General features: G+C 47.7%; 1 protein-coding gene across 3 annotated transcripts in view; it reads left to right on the forward strand.

Moving 5' to 3' along the window:
* Positions 1 to 14,136, forward strand: part of ift80 (intraflagellar transport 80 homolog (Chlamydomonas)) — a 51,990-nt gene that overhangs the window by 26,874 nt on the left and 10,980 nt on the right. For all 3 annotated transcript variants that reach the window (XM_035528370.1, XM_035528368.1, XM_035528369.1), the window contains 3 exons: positions 10,386 to 10,565; positions 13,750 to 13,868; positions 13,991 to 14,065. In XM_035528370.1, coding sequence (XP_035384263.1) covers positions 10,386 to 10,565; positions 13,750 to 13,868; positions 13,991 to 14,065 — 374 coding nt within the window. The remainder of the gene's footprint in view (positions 1 to 10,385; positions 10,566 to 13,749; positions 13,869 to 13,990; positions 14,066 to 14,136) is intronic.

Genomic DNA, 14,136 nt, shown 5'->3' on the forward strand with positions numbered 1-14,136 from the left:
CTTTGACCCCATAGTTCAATTTTTTCAGCCCTCTCCGAGTCCTCCAGGGGACTTCATTAATTTACCCCACACCCATGACAGGAGGGCAACTTGTGCACATATTTTTTTTGGAGAAGGGGACCTGTTGAGGTCTGTTCACTGGTTAAATGCAGCCTTTAGGACAGGACTTCTTTGTGTAACCCTGTTTTAAGATGTAATGTTTTACATCCACCTGGATGAAGACAAAGACAACAATAATAACTTTGACTTTGATTTTTATAGTACTTTTTAATTAATATTTGCTATAATTACAATGGGGTCATAACTTACCAAAGTGAAGACAGAAAACTCAATGTGCACTCACGCACACACGAGAGAGGAGACATGGTTGCGTCTGCTCCAGAGTGTGAGCTGTGCACGCTGTGCTCTGTTCCACCCTGCCAGCTGTTGACCTGTGTTAGCACTCTTCATTCTGAAGTACCATGCTCTCCCCACTGGGCTAAGCTAGACACCCCCCCCCCCCCCCCCCGCCTCTCCAATGCATGGCTGGTGCGGTTGTGTTAATTGAATTCTGCTGGCCAGCGCACAGCTGAGTCTTGCTGATGAGGCCCAGGAGACTGGGGGCATGTGTGGATAGTTACCATGTTGAGACTGAAGCCGAGAGAGAGCACTCAGCCATGTGAGGACAGTTACCCCTCTCTCGCTCTCTCTCTGCTTTTCGTCTTCCTGCCAGCACCCCTACAATGCCCATCCAAAATAGCTGAGGCAGACACTTTTTTTTTTTTTTTTTTTTTTTTTTTTTTTTTTTTTTTTTTACAGCAAAATAAACCCTATATGCTGCATGTTATGTACCATAATGCATTTATTTTAACAAAACACTACTCAGCATATTGCATACAATACTACTACATATTATAGCATACAACACAATATTCTATATGACATTATTATTATTATTATTATTATTACTACATCAACAGGCTTTCCAACATTATTTTCCACTGTGTAGAATACACTTTAAATTGCACATGTTGCACACAGTCCAAATCAGACTTACACCAGTTTCTCCATAATGGTCCATGACAGGGATAAACTGCTTTGTAATGGGTACAGCTGGAATACATTTATTTGTTGTCTTGTGTTGTGTTGTGTTTTTGTTCTGTTCTTTTTTTTTTTTTTTTAATCCTCTTAAGGGTTTTAGCATGGCCTTAATGAAGGACTTGAGTGCTGGTAAGGCTGTGTTTTGATGGACTGGAGAGGAACTTGGGTCCATTTATGTACGAGATGGACGAGGTTTAGGCATTAAGTTACATAGAGGGCACGTTGCCGTGTTTCTCAAAGTGCACGTACGCACCCTAGCCCCTGAGTTATTGTAGTACTGTGTGTGAACTTCACAATGCCCTGTCTACAGTGACTGCACTGCCGAGACAAAGGGAGAGAGGAAGAGGAGAGAGGAAAACGAGGGGTTAAACAGGAGGTTTTGGACCCAGACGATGAACTACAACTCCGCTTCTTACAAATCTGATCTGTTTTATGACACGGTTACTTTGGCAGCCCTCAGTAGTGTAATAATAATTGCTTCATATTGCACCACTAAGCCGAGCGATGGTGAGCAGGAGAGCTGCCGCTGCTCGCTGGAGGACTCTGGGAGACAGTCGAGTGAGCAGGAGGCTCCTGGAGAATGCAGGGCAGTCGCCTGGTGGAGGAAGCCCCTGGAGAGCAGGCTGTGATGGAACATCTTATCATCTTAGCATGGATATTTACGACGTCTGTGGCTGGCTGCCTTTTTGTAAGACTTACAGTGCGTGTGTCTGCAAGCCACGGTCCCTCCTCTTCTCTCTCACCCCAACCCCCCCACCGTCTCGCTCCAAGATTTTGGATAGACGGGGGGACGGATAAAGTGTGTTTGTGAATCTCGGTGCGATTAAGGCAGCTCAGACACCATGGTGCCATTGGATGGTTCGGAGCAGGTTTTCTTTATGGGTCGGGGAGCTCGATGCGTTTGATAGTGTAATTTGACGCAGTAGGTTGGCCGGCATTATAACCGTGTGTGCTCAGTGCATGGGGGGCCCATCACATCGCCCAGTGAAACTGTGGACATTTAACTGGGTTTTATTTTCCCTGTTTGTTAGGGTCATTCTTGGGTTTTTTTGTTTTTCAGTGCGTGCACACACAGGGCTTGGGATGTATATTCTGCACCTCCTATCTAAGAATAAAACTGAATCTTATCGTTCAATGATGAGATATAGTTTTCCATGCCTCTTTGCAGGCTTTAAACAGCTCTCCAGTATTTGCCTCAGAGCAGTCAGTGTAGACAGACAGTCTGAGAAGGGTGTGTGCGTGCGTGCATGTGTGTGTGAGATGATGCGTATATAACACCAGCTATCATAATGATCCAGTAAACTAAAGGACCATGCAGTGTATGTATGTGTGTGTGTGTGTGTGTGTGTGTGTGTGTGTGTGTGTGTGTGTGTGTGTGTGTGTGTGTGTGTGTGTGTGTGTGTGTTGAGCTTCAGGGCCAGGTGCTGCTGGTCTGCAATAGTTAATGCCCCCACATCCTTCTACCATTGGCCACTGCTGGTGCTGCATTGGTATGTGACCCAAAGGGAACAGACCGCAACCACACATCCAGTCCTCAGCAGCGATCCCTCTGATTGGCTGAAATGCACAGAGCTGTACCATCAACCAGGTGTTTTTGTAAGTTACTTGGAAAGGCTGGATCTCCGAGAAGTTAGCTGAGGTTACACACACTGGTCTTCAGGTGTGTGTGTTTGTGTGTGGTTGGGTGGGTGTGGGTGTCGCCCAGTCCCCAGGACGAGCCCTCTCCTTGGTCTGACCCGAGGTCCCCTCCCCCACGCACACCTCAACCCCAGCACTCAAGGGTCACTGCAAAGCGACATTTACAAGCTCCACTAATTTACTGAGAGATTGATGGGGGGACCCCAATCTCCCCAAAGTCACATCCCCCTCCAGTGTGATTGGCTGCTCCGTAACCGTAGGAACCCATAGAGCACAACACTACCGCATCGGTCACGCCCAGCACTGGGTGTCTCTCACTTGCTGAATTTAAGGGGGTTTTATGTCTGAACTCTGAACACGGGTCTAAACACTCAACACCGTCCTTTCCTTGCCTCCTGTCTTCATGTCTTGGCGCCTCCCACTCCACTCAACGCTCAGCGGATTTACGAATTGAGTAGACCTTGGTAGCAGCGTGTTTACATCTGTGGCACATCACTTGTTGATGACGTGAGGCACAGCAGTTTGTTAATCCCACGCCTGCCCAACGGTTCTGTTGCATCACGAAATGCACGCTGCTGTTTAGTCTGAAAACACGCACACAAAGCGGGATTAGGAAGGACACGCTTAATCTGTGCACGTGCAAATGTGAACAACATATTGGAACAAAAAAACTTAAATGGGCCAATTAATGGGTCAGTATGAAATACAGAACCAAATAAAGTTGAAAATCACGTGCACTTTGTAAAAAGTCGTCACTCCCGCCGTGGATTTTAAAGTAAACCAGATGTCTGGAGGTGGATTTACACTGCATGCATACGTCTCGTGCGGCAGTAAAGAAGGACACGCAGGGCGCACCTGCGCTTCCTCGCTGTGAAAGTCTCCTCTCTGTCCTTTGGCACGTCCGTAAAGACGAAGGCGTGCGGGCGGTTCCCGGCCCACGGGCTGAGGGCAGGACTGGGGTGTCGAGGAGGTGGTCATTACAGCTGCAAGGTCCACCCTGTGGCCGACTGTGTCTACGCACAGCGAGGGTTGCTTCAGTGGTGCTTGTGCATCTCTTCAGCAGTGGTTAACAGTGGGGAGTGAAACAGAACTGCTGCTTCAGTCCAGAAGAGAGATCAGGGTGGAATCTGCAACAGTGATCTGGGTTTGTTTGAGTGGCATGTCTGATATGTAAACTGTGAGAATACGTGTGTGTGTGTGTGCGCGAACATGCTTTATTATGTACCATGGAGCCTGTTGTGTGAATTTGTAATGTTTAGACATAGCATGTCAAAGAGACTTCAGTGTGTGTGCGTGCATGTGTGTTCGCGTGTGTATACATCCATGCGCACGTATGTGTGTGTCCGCACGGTACCTGTCCTACCAGGCTGCCTGCAGAAGAGCAGCGAGTCTAACTGAAGCCAGCTGGGTCTCTCCCTCCAGCTACATCAGCCAAGCTCTCCTAATTTATATCACTGGCCAAGCACAGGCCCCCGTCAGCCTGACAGCGTGTGTAAACACTGGCTCTGTGCGCACGCATGTGTGTGTGTGTGTGTGTGTGTGTGTGTGTGTGTGTGTGTGTGTGTGTGTGTGTGTTTGAGTGTGTGTCACATGCCACCCCACCGATTAACGTCTGCTGGGGAGATACAGAGCAGGCTCCTCCTCCTCTGAGCAGACATATTTAACGTATCTGATGTAATGGGGCTGAATCAGCAGATAGTTCCACTGGGAGCCATTAGACTCCAACATGTGTCATTAACCCGTTCCCTGGTCTCAACACACACACACACACACACACACACACACACACAGAGCTTAGGTGGAGGGGGAGAAAAAGAAGGGAGAGGACAGGCCAGTTTTTTCATTTGAATACTGCTCCTCTTTGTCTACAACCGAACATATTTACTCTGTCTACTTCTAATTAGTTCCCCTTTTTCCCATGTTGTAAGACATGATGGGGGCATTTAGACTCTCCTCTGCCTCATTCTGCAGCGAGAGGACTTTTACTCTGCCTAAGGCCCAACAGGCTTTACAGCTCAGTCAGTCCTCACACCAGGGCCCCTCGACATTGTTCTCATTTAACAGACAGAAAGAGAGCGAGGAAATGAAACATTGAGAGAGGGGGGATGGGACAGTGAGTGAGAGAGAGTGAGAGAGAGAAGACTTTGGAATGTGAAGGTATGGCCTTTATCTTCTCATGCTAATGAGACTGAAGAAGCAGCATGCTAGTAGCACCTGCCACTTCTAATGGCAAACTGTGTGCGTGAGTGAGAGAGAGAGAGTGCGTGCAACAACAAAAAAAGGCAGCAGTAATGCTGACCGACTAAGAGACGTGCTTACAGTTGTGTGATTTTATTTTTGCTTGTATGCATTTAGGTTGTAAAGGTCAGAGGGTCAGATAGCTGCATTACATCCATGGGCTTCACTGTGTAAAAACACTGTGTGTGTGTGTGTGTGTGTGTGTGTGTGTGTGTGTGTGTGTGTGTGTACAGGGGTCGTATCCTACTGTAGAATTGCTGATTGTGTGTGTATGTGTGTACGTACGTGTACAGGGGTTGTGTCCAACTATAACTTTGATCTTGTCAAAGCAGTAATTTGAAATAAAGTGTTAAAGAAAATGAGGGAAGCAGATAGTGGCTGTTGCTGTGGTGTCTACAGATGAGTTCAGTTTTTGGAGAAACGGTTAAGGACTTACAAAGGTGTTTATCATTTACATTTGATAGAGCCTAGGATATCACACACAAACCGAGAGGTGTGGGTGGGTGGAGGTGCCGTGAAGTACCTAAGCACACAGGTGAGGGTGATGTCTGCCAGGTTTTACGTAGCCACAAAGATCTGCTTCACAGGTAACTTTAAAACCACCGGCAGCCATACTGAGACACACACACACACACACACACACACACACACACACACACACACACACACACACATACACACACACACACAGACAGACAGACAGACAGACAGACAGACAGACAGACAGACAGACAGACAGACACACACACACACACACACACACACACACACATACATTTTATATATAATATATATAAAACCAGCCATACTGAGACACACACACACACATATACATTATATATATAATATATATAAAACCAGCCATACTGAAATACACACACATACCCCATCTATACTGAAATACACATACCTCAGTGAAATACACACACACACATCTGTGTACATACAACACAAACTTCCTGTTTTAACTCCTATGTTCTCCATGTTATCCCTCCTACTGTGTCTCTGAGACTCTGTGCTCACTGGGATCCGCACAATGTGCTCACCTCTTGGGCAGAGGAACTACAAGCACAGAGTTTTTTATCGCACCATTATCACTGCAACACGGATGTGAATTCCAGTGCCTGATTTGTGTTTACACTCACAGAGAGTTACAGTGGGCCCTAGTGATGGTCAGGAGTAGGGGGGTCGCGTTCAGCACGTCACCATAAACGATTCAGCCTGTGGCCTTATCACACTGACAACTGAGGTGGGTGTGTAGAATCCAGTAATCTAGTAGTGTTGTGCTCCGGTCCTGGAGGAGCACGCTCCTGCCGTGACCCATGACCCCTGAATCTTGACCTCATTGGCAACAGTGATCTTTGCTAACCCATATGCCACAGAATTTGGTTTCCTTTAGCACCGGATAATTTAAATAAATAAATAACATTTGACAAATGTTAGCGCTGGCGATAAAACCGTGGAAGACTACATTTTTACTCACTAATTTAATTAGATTGTTTTGTCTTCATATTTAATTCAATTTCAAATCAAACATTTTTTAATTAGACATAGAAATGTTCTCAGGTTTAGATACGGTAAACTAAACAAGCCTTTTGTTTCCTTTTAGCTAATGTAAGCACACACTTTGTCTTTCTGACCCCATTATGTCATAAATTTAGTCTAATACATATATCCTCCTCCCTCTAGGACCTAGGTGTTATCCCGGTTCATCCATGTGGTCCTTTACTTCTAATACAACTAATCAAATGTGAATGATCCACACATTATACACACACACACACACATTTGTGTCAGCATGCCACTAAATTTTGGATTTACTTTTTTTTAATGTATCAAGCGAAATGGGTAAGGCTTTGTGGCTGTTCTGTGAGGAACATTTTTAGCAATAGTGTTATGATGGGAGTGTTAGGTGGACGCCATTGTCTGTATCATAGCAGGTTCTGCTATGGTGAGGCCACTCTCCCATTCCCCTGCCGGACTCTACCCTGTTCTCAGCAAGGCTCCCGCTGGGCCCCTGCAAAGGGCCCCTGATCTGAATACCACTTTTTACTGGGCTTCTCTCTCTGTCCACCCCCCTCACATTTTAATGGTGTGGTAGTAGCTGACACATATCTAATGCTTCATTTCAAGTTCAGGGATGAGCTCTAGATGTATAACCTTTTCATGCACGTTAGTCTCTTATTGTGTGTTGATGGAACTACAGGCTGTCGAGACGCTATGAACGTTTCGCAAGTTAAGCCCAAAAATGGTGAAGTATCCCTTTAAGGGGTGTGGAGTTGGTCCCCAGCACCTTTACTGAAGCCGTGTCTATATATGAGTTTGAGGAGAGTCAAATTCCATTTTAAGTTTTGCTGATGAGGATTTTTTTTTCCTCATTTTGTCACATATTAAATACGCCTGCAATAACCACGAGTGTGTGGGTGTTACAAACATGACACGTCTCATAATCTTCACTGCCTATTTATAGGGATATGTCTTTTAAAAATATCATTTTTATATATATATATATATATATATATATATATATATATATAAAATATCTATATATAAAATATGTATACATTTTTTTACGTGAGAAATGTCTGGATTTAACAGAAAAAAGCAAATCATGATGACCTTGGAGAAACACAATCACACAAATGCAAAGTGTTACATCAGTGTGAAAAGAACGAGAGATTGCCTGATGTGAGGTTATGTGAGGACACTCAACTAATTGTGCTTTTGGAGAGCAGCGCTGTATGTGAGCCGACTGTGGTCTGCACAGCACTGCTGCCGTTCTCCCGCGGAAACTAGCACAGGGTCCCTAGTGTCACTCACCTACCCACCCTCACACACAGGACTGTGCAAGAGAATGCTGACTCTTACATTCATGGAGTTACCATGCACATAAACACACACACACACACAATCGCAGACCGATCAAGCTATACTGACAGTGATGAACAGGGTATCTCCATGCCTGGTAAATGCTCTCTGTGTTCTTGATGTCATATATCACGTGCTCCAGCAGCGGTGACAGAGGCACTCGCCTACTCACTCACTCTGCGATGTCTGCGCACCCTCACACACACACATCTCCATCTCCTGCAGCAGGAGTGTAATGGCTCTGTGTGTTAAAAGCATTAGGTGAGCATGAATCCAAAGAGTGCTCCTTGGCGCACTATGGTGTGTCTTGGCCTGGCCTGCTCTGCTGTATACATCGAGCTCTGTCCGCGAGTACTCTACTCCTCCAGAGAGCCCTAAAGCCCGGCCACGCCGCCCCGCTTGCACAAGAATAGATGGCCGAGCACCATTATTTTAAATGCTTTCGTTTTTGGGGCCAGTTAGAAGAGGCCCAAGCACAGGGCGGCCCTGTTTTGAAAAAGGTATATGAAAGTAAACTTCAAAGCCCAGCACTGCCCCCGCACACCGCCGCAGTTGTTTATCTTTGCTGGCCTCCTCTAACCCCCCCCCCCCCCCCCCCCCCCCCCCAAAAAAAAGGTGATTTTGAGCACAGGATTTCTGCACAGGCAGGTGGAAAGAGACAGAAGGAGAAGCGAGGCCCAAGGCTGGCGCGAGCTTTCAAAGAGAGCCTGTGCGGCCAGAATGAAAGGCCGCTTTCTGGGCTATTTCAGTTCCTGATACGCACCTACAGAAGTTGACCTAAGCAAAGCTTCTATTTTGGCCACCGCTGGGCTTTAAATAGAGGCGCTGGGCGGTGGGATCCAACGCCTCCAGTTCTGCCTGTGGTCCGCAGCCTTTCGGCCTGATTGACCGGGGCGGAAATAACGCTCGGCCTCAAGATCTCAGATGAAGACAGTCTCCTCCTTGTGCGTGGGCAGCTGCGAAGCCGGCGCGCTCTATTTCTGTTCCATGTGTTATTATTTTCTTCATTTCACCCCCTCCTTCCCCCTTTGCCACCACCAGCCACCTGCACACAGGATGTAAAGAACACACGACTCGCAGGGAGGGAGGGGACCTGATTCGGCGAGGTCAGGGGTCACGGAATGGAAGTAGGCAGTGCTCGCGGCCGGCAAGCACGTGGGGTGATGCCGTCAAGGCGAGTACAGAGAGGAGGATTGTTCCAGAAAGAAAGCGGGGGATGGGCTTGGAGACAGAGATGAGGAAAAAGCCCAGAAAAGAGGAGAGAGTGAGTGTATGTGCTGTGGAGGTCCGTCTGTACGGAGCGAAAGGAGCACAGACATTCTGCAGGAGCGCTACAGAAAGGACCCGTTTGTTGTGCATGCGGCCTTCCGCCCCCTGGTTACTCAGCGGCTGTGAAGTCACGATTGGTCTCGGCTGAACCACGCCAAGCCGCGTCCGTTAAAGGCTGCTGGTGCTGAAGGAGGAATGCGGGCTCTGAATCCTCCCTGCTCGCTCTCCGCTACTGCTGTGACGCCCCCTGACATGCGTCATATAGGCTGTAACACAGCCCCTAAATACGATCTGTAAACCCCGCAGCTACTCAAGTGTCTGCTGGACCCGTCCAACACGCTGATCTTTGAGACCAGTCTCACAGCGGGAAAGTCTTGAGGGTCCAGTCTCTCTGTGCCTCACAGCACCTGAACACCCTGTAGCCCAGCAAGGCAGAGCGTTTGCTTCTGGAGAAGGTGGAGGTAGCATGGCTAAGGTCAGGCGGGGGTCAAGGCAGCAGACCTGCGTGATGCTCACGAGAAGGAGCTGTCCTGATCTCAACCCCGAGAAATAAGTGCCTTTATGTGTTGAGTGAGTTAAACATTTAAGTGGTTGTTTGATCTGTTCCTCAAGTGGTATAACACACATGTACATACAGTACTGTGCTCAGATGCATCCATAAAGTATACCTCTCCTTCTCTCTCTCTCTCTCTCTCTCTCTCTCTCTCTCTCTCTCTCTCTCTCTCTCTCTCACACACACACACACACACACACACACACACACACACACACACACACACACACACACACACACACACACACACAAACACTCCATCTGGGTGTGGCTCATAAATGAGTATAGCAGAAGGTGTGTATGCAGGACTGATCGCAGGACTCTGAGAGAACTGCTTACCAGGGGCCGTCACTATCTACAGGCCTACAGTACTCTCCCTGTGACTTTACACTAACATTGATCACTGTCCCTCTGGCTTTCCCATAAGACCCCTGGCTCACAGAGGTCAGGCACGGTCTCCTACAGACCCTGCATTACCTGTGCAAGTGTACACATAGAAATCATTGTCTGAAGCAGTGAAGTCTGGGGTGGATTTCTCGGGATCAGTTTGGCATAGTCTGAGTGAAGTCTGGAATGTTGTTCTCTTCAGAGAGGATTCAAACTTATATTTGATTCTTTATTAAAGCATAAGCATTTTGTTGCCACTATTGTCGTTTAACACATTCTCTCTCTCTCTCTCTCTCTCTCTCTCTCTCTCTCTCGCTCTCTCTCGCTCTCCCTCTCCCCTCTCTCTGAACAGTGGTCCTATGCTCTGGAGAAACCCAGCACGGGCAGTGTGTTTAGCCTGGCCTGGTCTGCAGATGGCACCCAGCTGGCAGGGGCCTGTGGGAATGGGCAGGTTATCTTCGCCCACATTGTGGAGCAGCGTTGGGAGTGGAGGAACTTTGAGGTCACGCTCACCAAGCGCCGCACCATGCAGGTACACGTCTGCACACAGACGCTAGGCACAGACTCGGGGGAGTGGAGCAAAGCAGGGCCAGGGCAGTGAGCCGTAGTGGGGGGTTTAGTGTGCTGGGGGATTAGTGTGCTGGGGGATTACTGTGCTGGGGGTTTAGTGTGCTGGGGGATTATTGTAGTGGGGGTTTAGTGTGCCAGGGGATTAGTGTGCTGGGAAATTACTGTGCCGGGAGATCAGTGTAGTGGGGTCGTATTATGCACGAGGAATGGTGTGCTGGGGGATTAGTGTAGTGCGGGTTTAGTGTAATGGGGGATTAGTTTTCTGGGGGATTAGTGTGCTTGGCCTATAAGATCGGCTGGACGTCCCTCTCATAGGCCTGCCCTCTGACTGGATCCCCAAATTGTCAGTGCAGGGCAATAGTGCTAACATTACCCCTCTTAGAGGTAGGCCTGGACCTTGGGGTGTCTTAAAGGGACAGAGGGTAACTGGATAGCTAGATCCCACGTGCCAAATCCTGTCCTGCATGTCCACCTTAAAGGCAGACCAGGGAGATTTGCTTGTGTGGTTGAGTCTCACAGTTGTTAAAGCTCCTTAATTTTGTTTTTTTTCCATGAAGAGCGAGTAGTTATTCGCAGTAATGGTAGGCACCCCAAAACTCTGCAGCATGCGCTCCAGTCAGCTGCGACGCGGCCTGCCAGCTATACTCAGTAGCCGAGCGTGGCGCGCTTGGCAGCTGCGTGTGAAATGGCTCCCGAGCCATCGCTGTTCTCAGCCCGGCTTTGATGGGGACCTGCGCAACATCGGGCTACAGGTTAAACTCGGGCCAGTCCACTCAAAACTCGGTGCAAACAGAGGCGGTTGTAGTTGGGCTTATGCCTCACGCAGGAGTTTGTTCGTGGGCTGGGGAGCTATCCCTGGGTCTCAGCTCAGGGCGGGAGCAGTTATGGGGTTTCAGCCAGTCAGACTAGCATTGCTGTGCTATGTGTGTACAGCCCAATATAATGTTGCAAGATGGAAGAATTGGAATCTTACAGTAATGCGTGTAAGAACCTACCAATTCAGATTGTTCAGCAACAGATGGTCCACGTGTTGGTGCTAATGGAATGGTAGGTTTTTTATGTTTTCTGTTTGGATGAAAACAACAATGTAGCCTTAGACCCAAACACCCAGCTCCCAAAATGGTGAAAAATGTGTAGACTTCATAGCAAAATACCTTGGCCTTCACTACCTTCTGTGCCTTAGCACAGAAAAATACTTTAGCATTAAATGCCTTTTTCTGTAGACTGTCAGTGTGTCCTAATATGTCATTTGTTTTCATACATTTAGAATTAACTCATGATTTTGAATAAGAAATCTTGTGATCAGCTGGACACCCTGAATCTTATGAGACCATCTGAACAATAAAATCAGATTATGGTCTGCACGCAGTTTTATCTTAAGAGTATTATCATGGCACTAGCCTTCCTTTTGGGTGAAATGAAAAAAGTTGACCTTGCTGTAAAAGCCATGACTCCCTTCTCCAGCTGTGATGTGATAAAAATTGTAGCTCAGGTTGTTCACTGTGATGTCTCATTGTGATGGTCTCATAATCTGTAATATTATGTAAAAAGGTCCTGGCAGGTGCAACTGAAGAAGCAAATGCTTCTTATGTTATCGAGCAATGTTTACGTGCCTGGTGGCAGAAAAGTACTGGTCCATGTGGAGAGTCTTAACTGGTCCACGTGGAGAGTCTTGACTGGTCCATGTGGAGAGTCTTGACTGGTCCACGTGGAGAGTCTTGACTGGTCCACGTGGAGAGTCTTAACTGGTCCATGTGGAGAGTCTTAACTGGTCCATGTGGAGAGTCTTGACTGGTCCATGTGGAGAGTCTTGACTGGTCCATGTGGAGAGTCTTAACTGGTCCATGTGGAGAGTCTTGACTGGTCCATGTGGAGAGTCTTGACTGGTCCATGTGGAGAGTCTTGACTGGTCCACGTGGAGAGTCTTAACTGGTCCATGTGGAGAGTCTTAACTGGTCCACGTGGAGAGTCTTAACTGGTCCATGTGGAGAGTCTTGACTGGTCCATGTGGAGAGTCTTGACTGGTCCACGTGGAGAGTCTTGACTGGTCCACGTGGAGAGTCTTGACTGGTCCACGTGGAGAGTCTTGACTGGTCCACGTGGAGAGTCTTGACTGGTCCACGTGGAGAGTCTTGACTGGTCCACGTGAAGAGTCTTGACTGGTCCACGTGGAGAGTCTTGACTGGTCCACGTGGAGAGTCTTGACTGGTCCACGTGGAGAGTCTTGACTGGTCCACGTGGAGAGTCTTGACTGGTCCACGTGGAGAGTCTTGACTGGTCCACGTGGAGAGTCTTGACTGGTCCACGTGGAGAGTCTTGACTGGTCCACGTGGAGAGTCTTAACTGAAGGCAAGTACTAAGGAGTTGACGTGTCATAGGCTTCACTAAGGAGGAAAGGTGTGTGTGTGTGTGTGTGTGTGTGTGTGCGTTTTTTTCCCCAATGTTTAGCAGGCAGCCCTGTGCTTTATGACATGTGCCACTGACTGTAACTCAGTGACAATGGCCAGCTTGTCTCACGACCTGCACTGGCCTGTGTTTAAACTCTGGGTGGTTTTTTTTGCGTTGCCGTGCATTTTGTGTGCACCTATGCTCACACACACACACACACACACACACACCACTCACACACAGTTGTTATAGATAGCCCTTGCTGAATTTGCAAAAACCATCCAACCCCATGTCTTCAGCTATTTTCTACCCGGCTCTCTCTGTTTCTGTTTCTCTCTTGCTCACACACTCACATTATTTTCCCCTCTCTGTAGATTTTCTTTTTTTGGGGGGGGTCACATCTGTCAACAGTTTACGAATCAGCTGGCTAAAAGTACTGCTCTGTGGTGGCCTGTGTCTATTCTTAGAGTTTGCGTGTCTTAGTTATTGCAATTTGGTTGAACGAGAGGCTTCATCGCTGATTCCGTTGGGAAAAAATATTTTTGAACGGCTGAAAATAATGTGCACAAACATTTATTTTTTAAGACACTAATAATTTGTCAAAATAAAATCTGTTTTCTGTAATATTTTTGGATGCTTCTAAATTTTTAGTTCAGTGGATTTGATCTAATTTGTAAGTGTGTGTGTGTGTGTGTGTGTGTGTGTGTGTGTGTGTGTGTGTGTGTGTGTGTGTGTCCATCTCTACATGTTTGTTTTAGGTGAGGAATGTGCTGAACGATGCTGTGGACATCTTGGAGTTCAGGGACCCTGTCATCAAAGCATCCCTGGCTCATGGTCACCTGGTGGTGACCACCCCTCTGCAGTGCTCCATCTACAGGTGCCGACTGTCCGGACTCGCTCCCCACACGCTGGCCTTCCCCCCGCCCTGCCAGCTACCTCCTACTCTGACTCGTCCTGTGACGCCGCTGCCCTAATCCTGCCCCTGTGTTTCTCCCCCAGCACTAAAAACTGGAATACCCCGCTCATTTTCGACGTGAAGGAAGGCACAGTTAGCCTGATCCTTCAGGCAGAGAGGTACGCTTGTTTATTCACTCGTTTTTCCCCCTTTCTCTTTCTCTCTCGTTCTCAAGTGCCAATGACACCAG

The sequence above is a fragment of the Electrophorus electricus genome, chromosome 7, assembly GCF_013358815.1.
Source record: "Electrophorus electricus isolate fEleEle1 chromosome 7, fEleEle1.pri, whole genome shotgun sequence".
Taxonomy (NCBI): Eukaryota; Metazoa; Chordata; class Actinopteri; order Gymnotiformes; family Gymnotidae; genus Electrophorus; species Electrophorus electricus.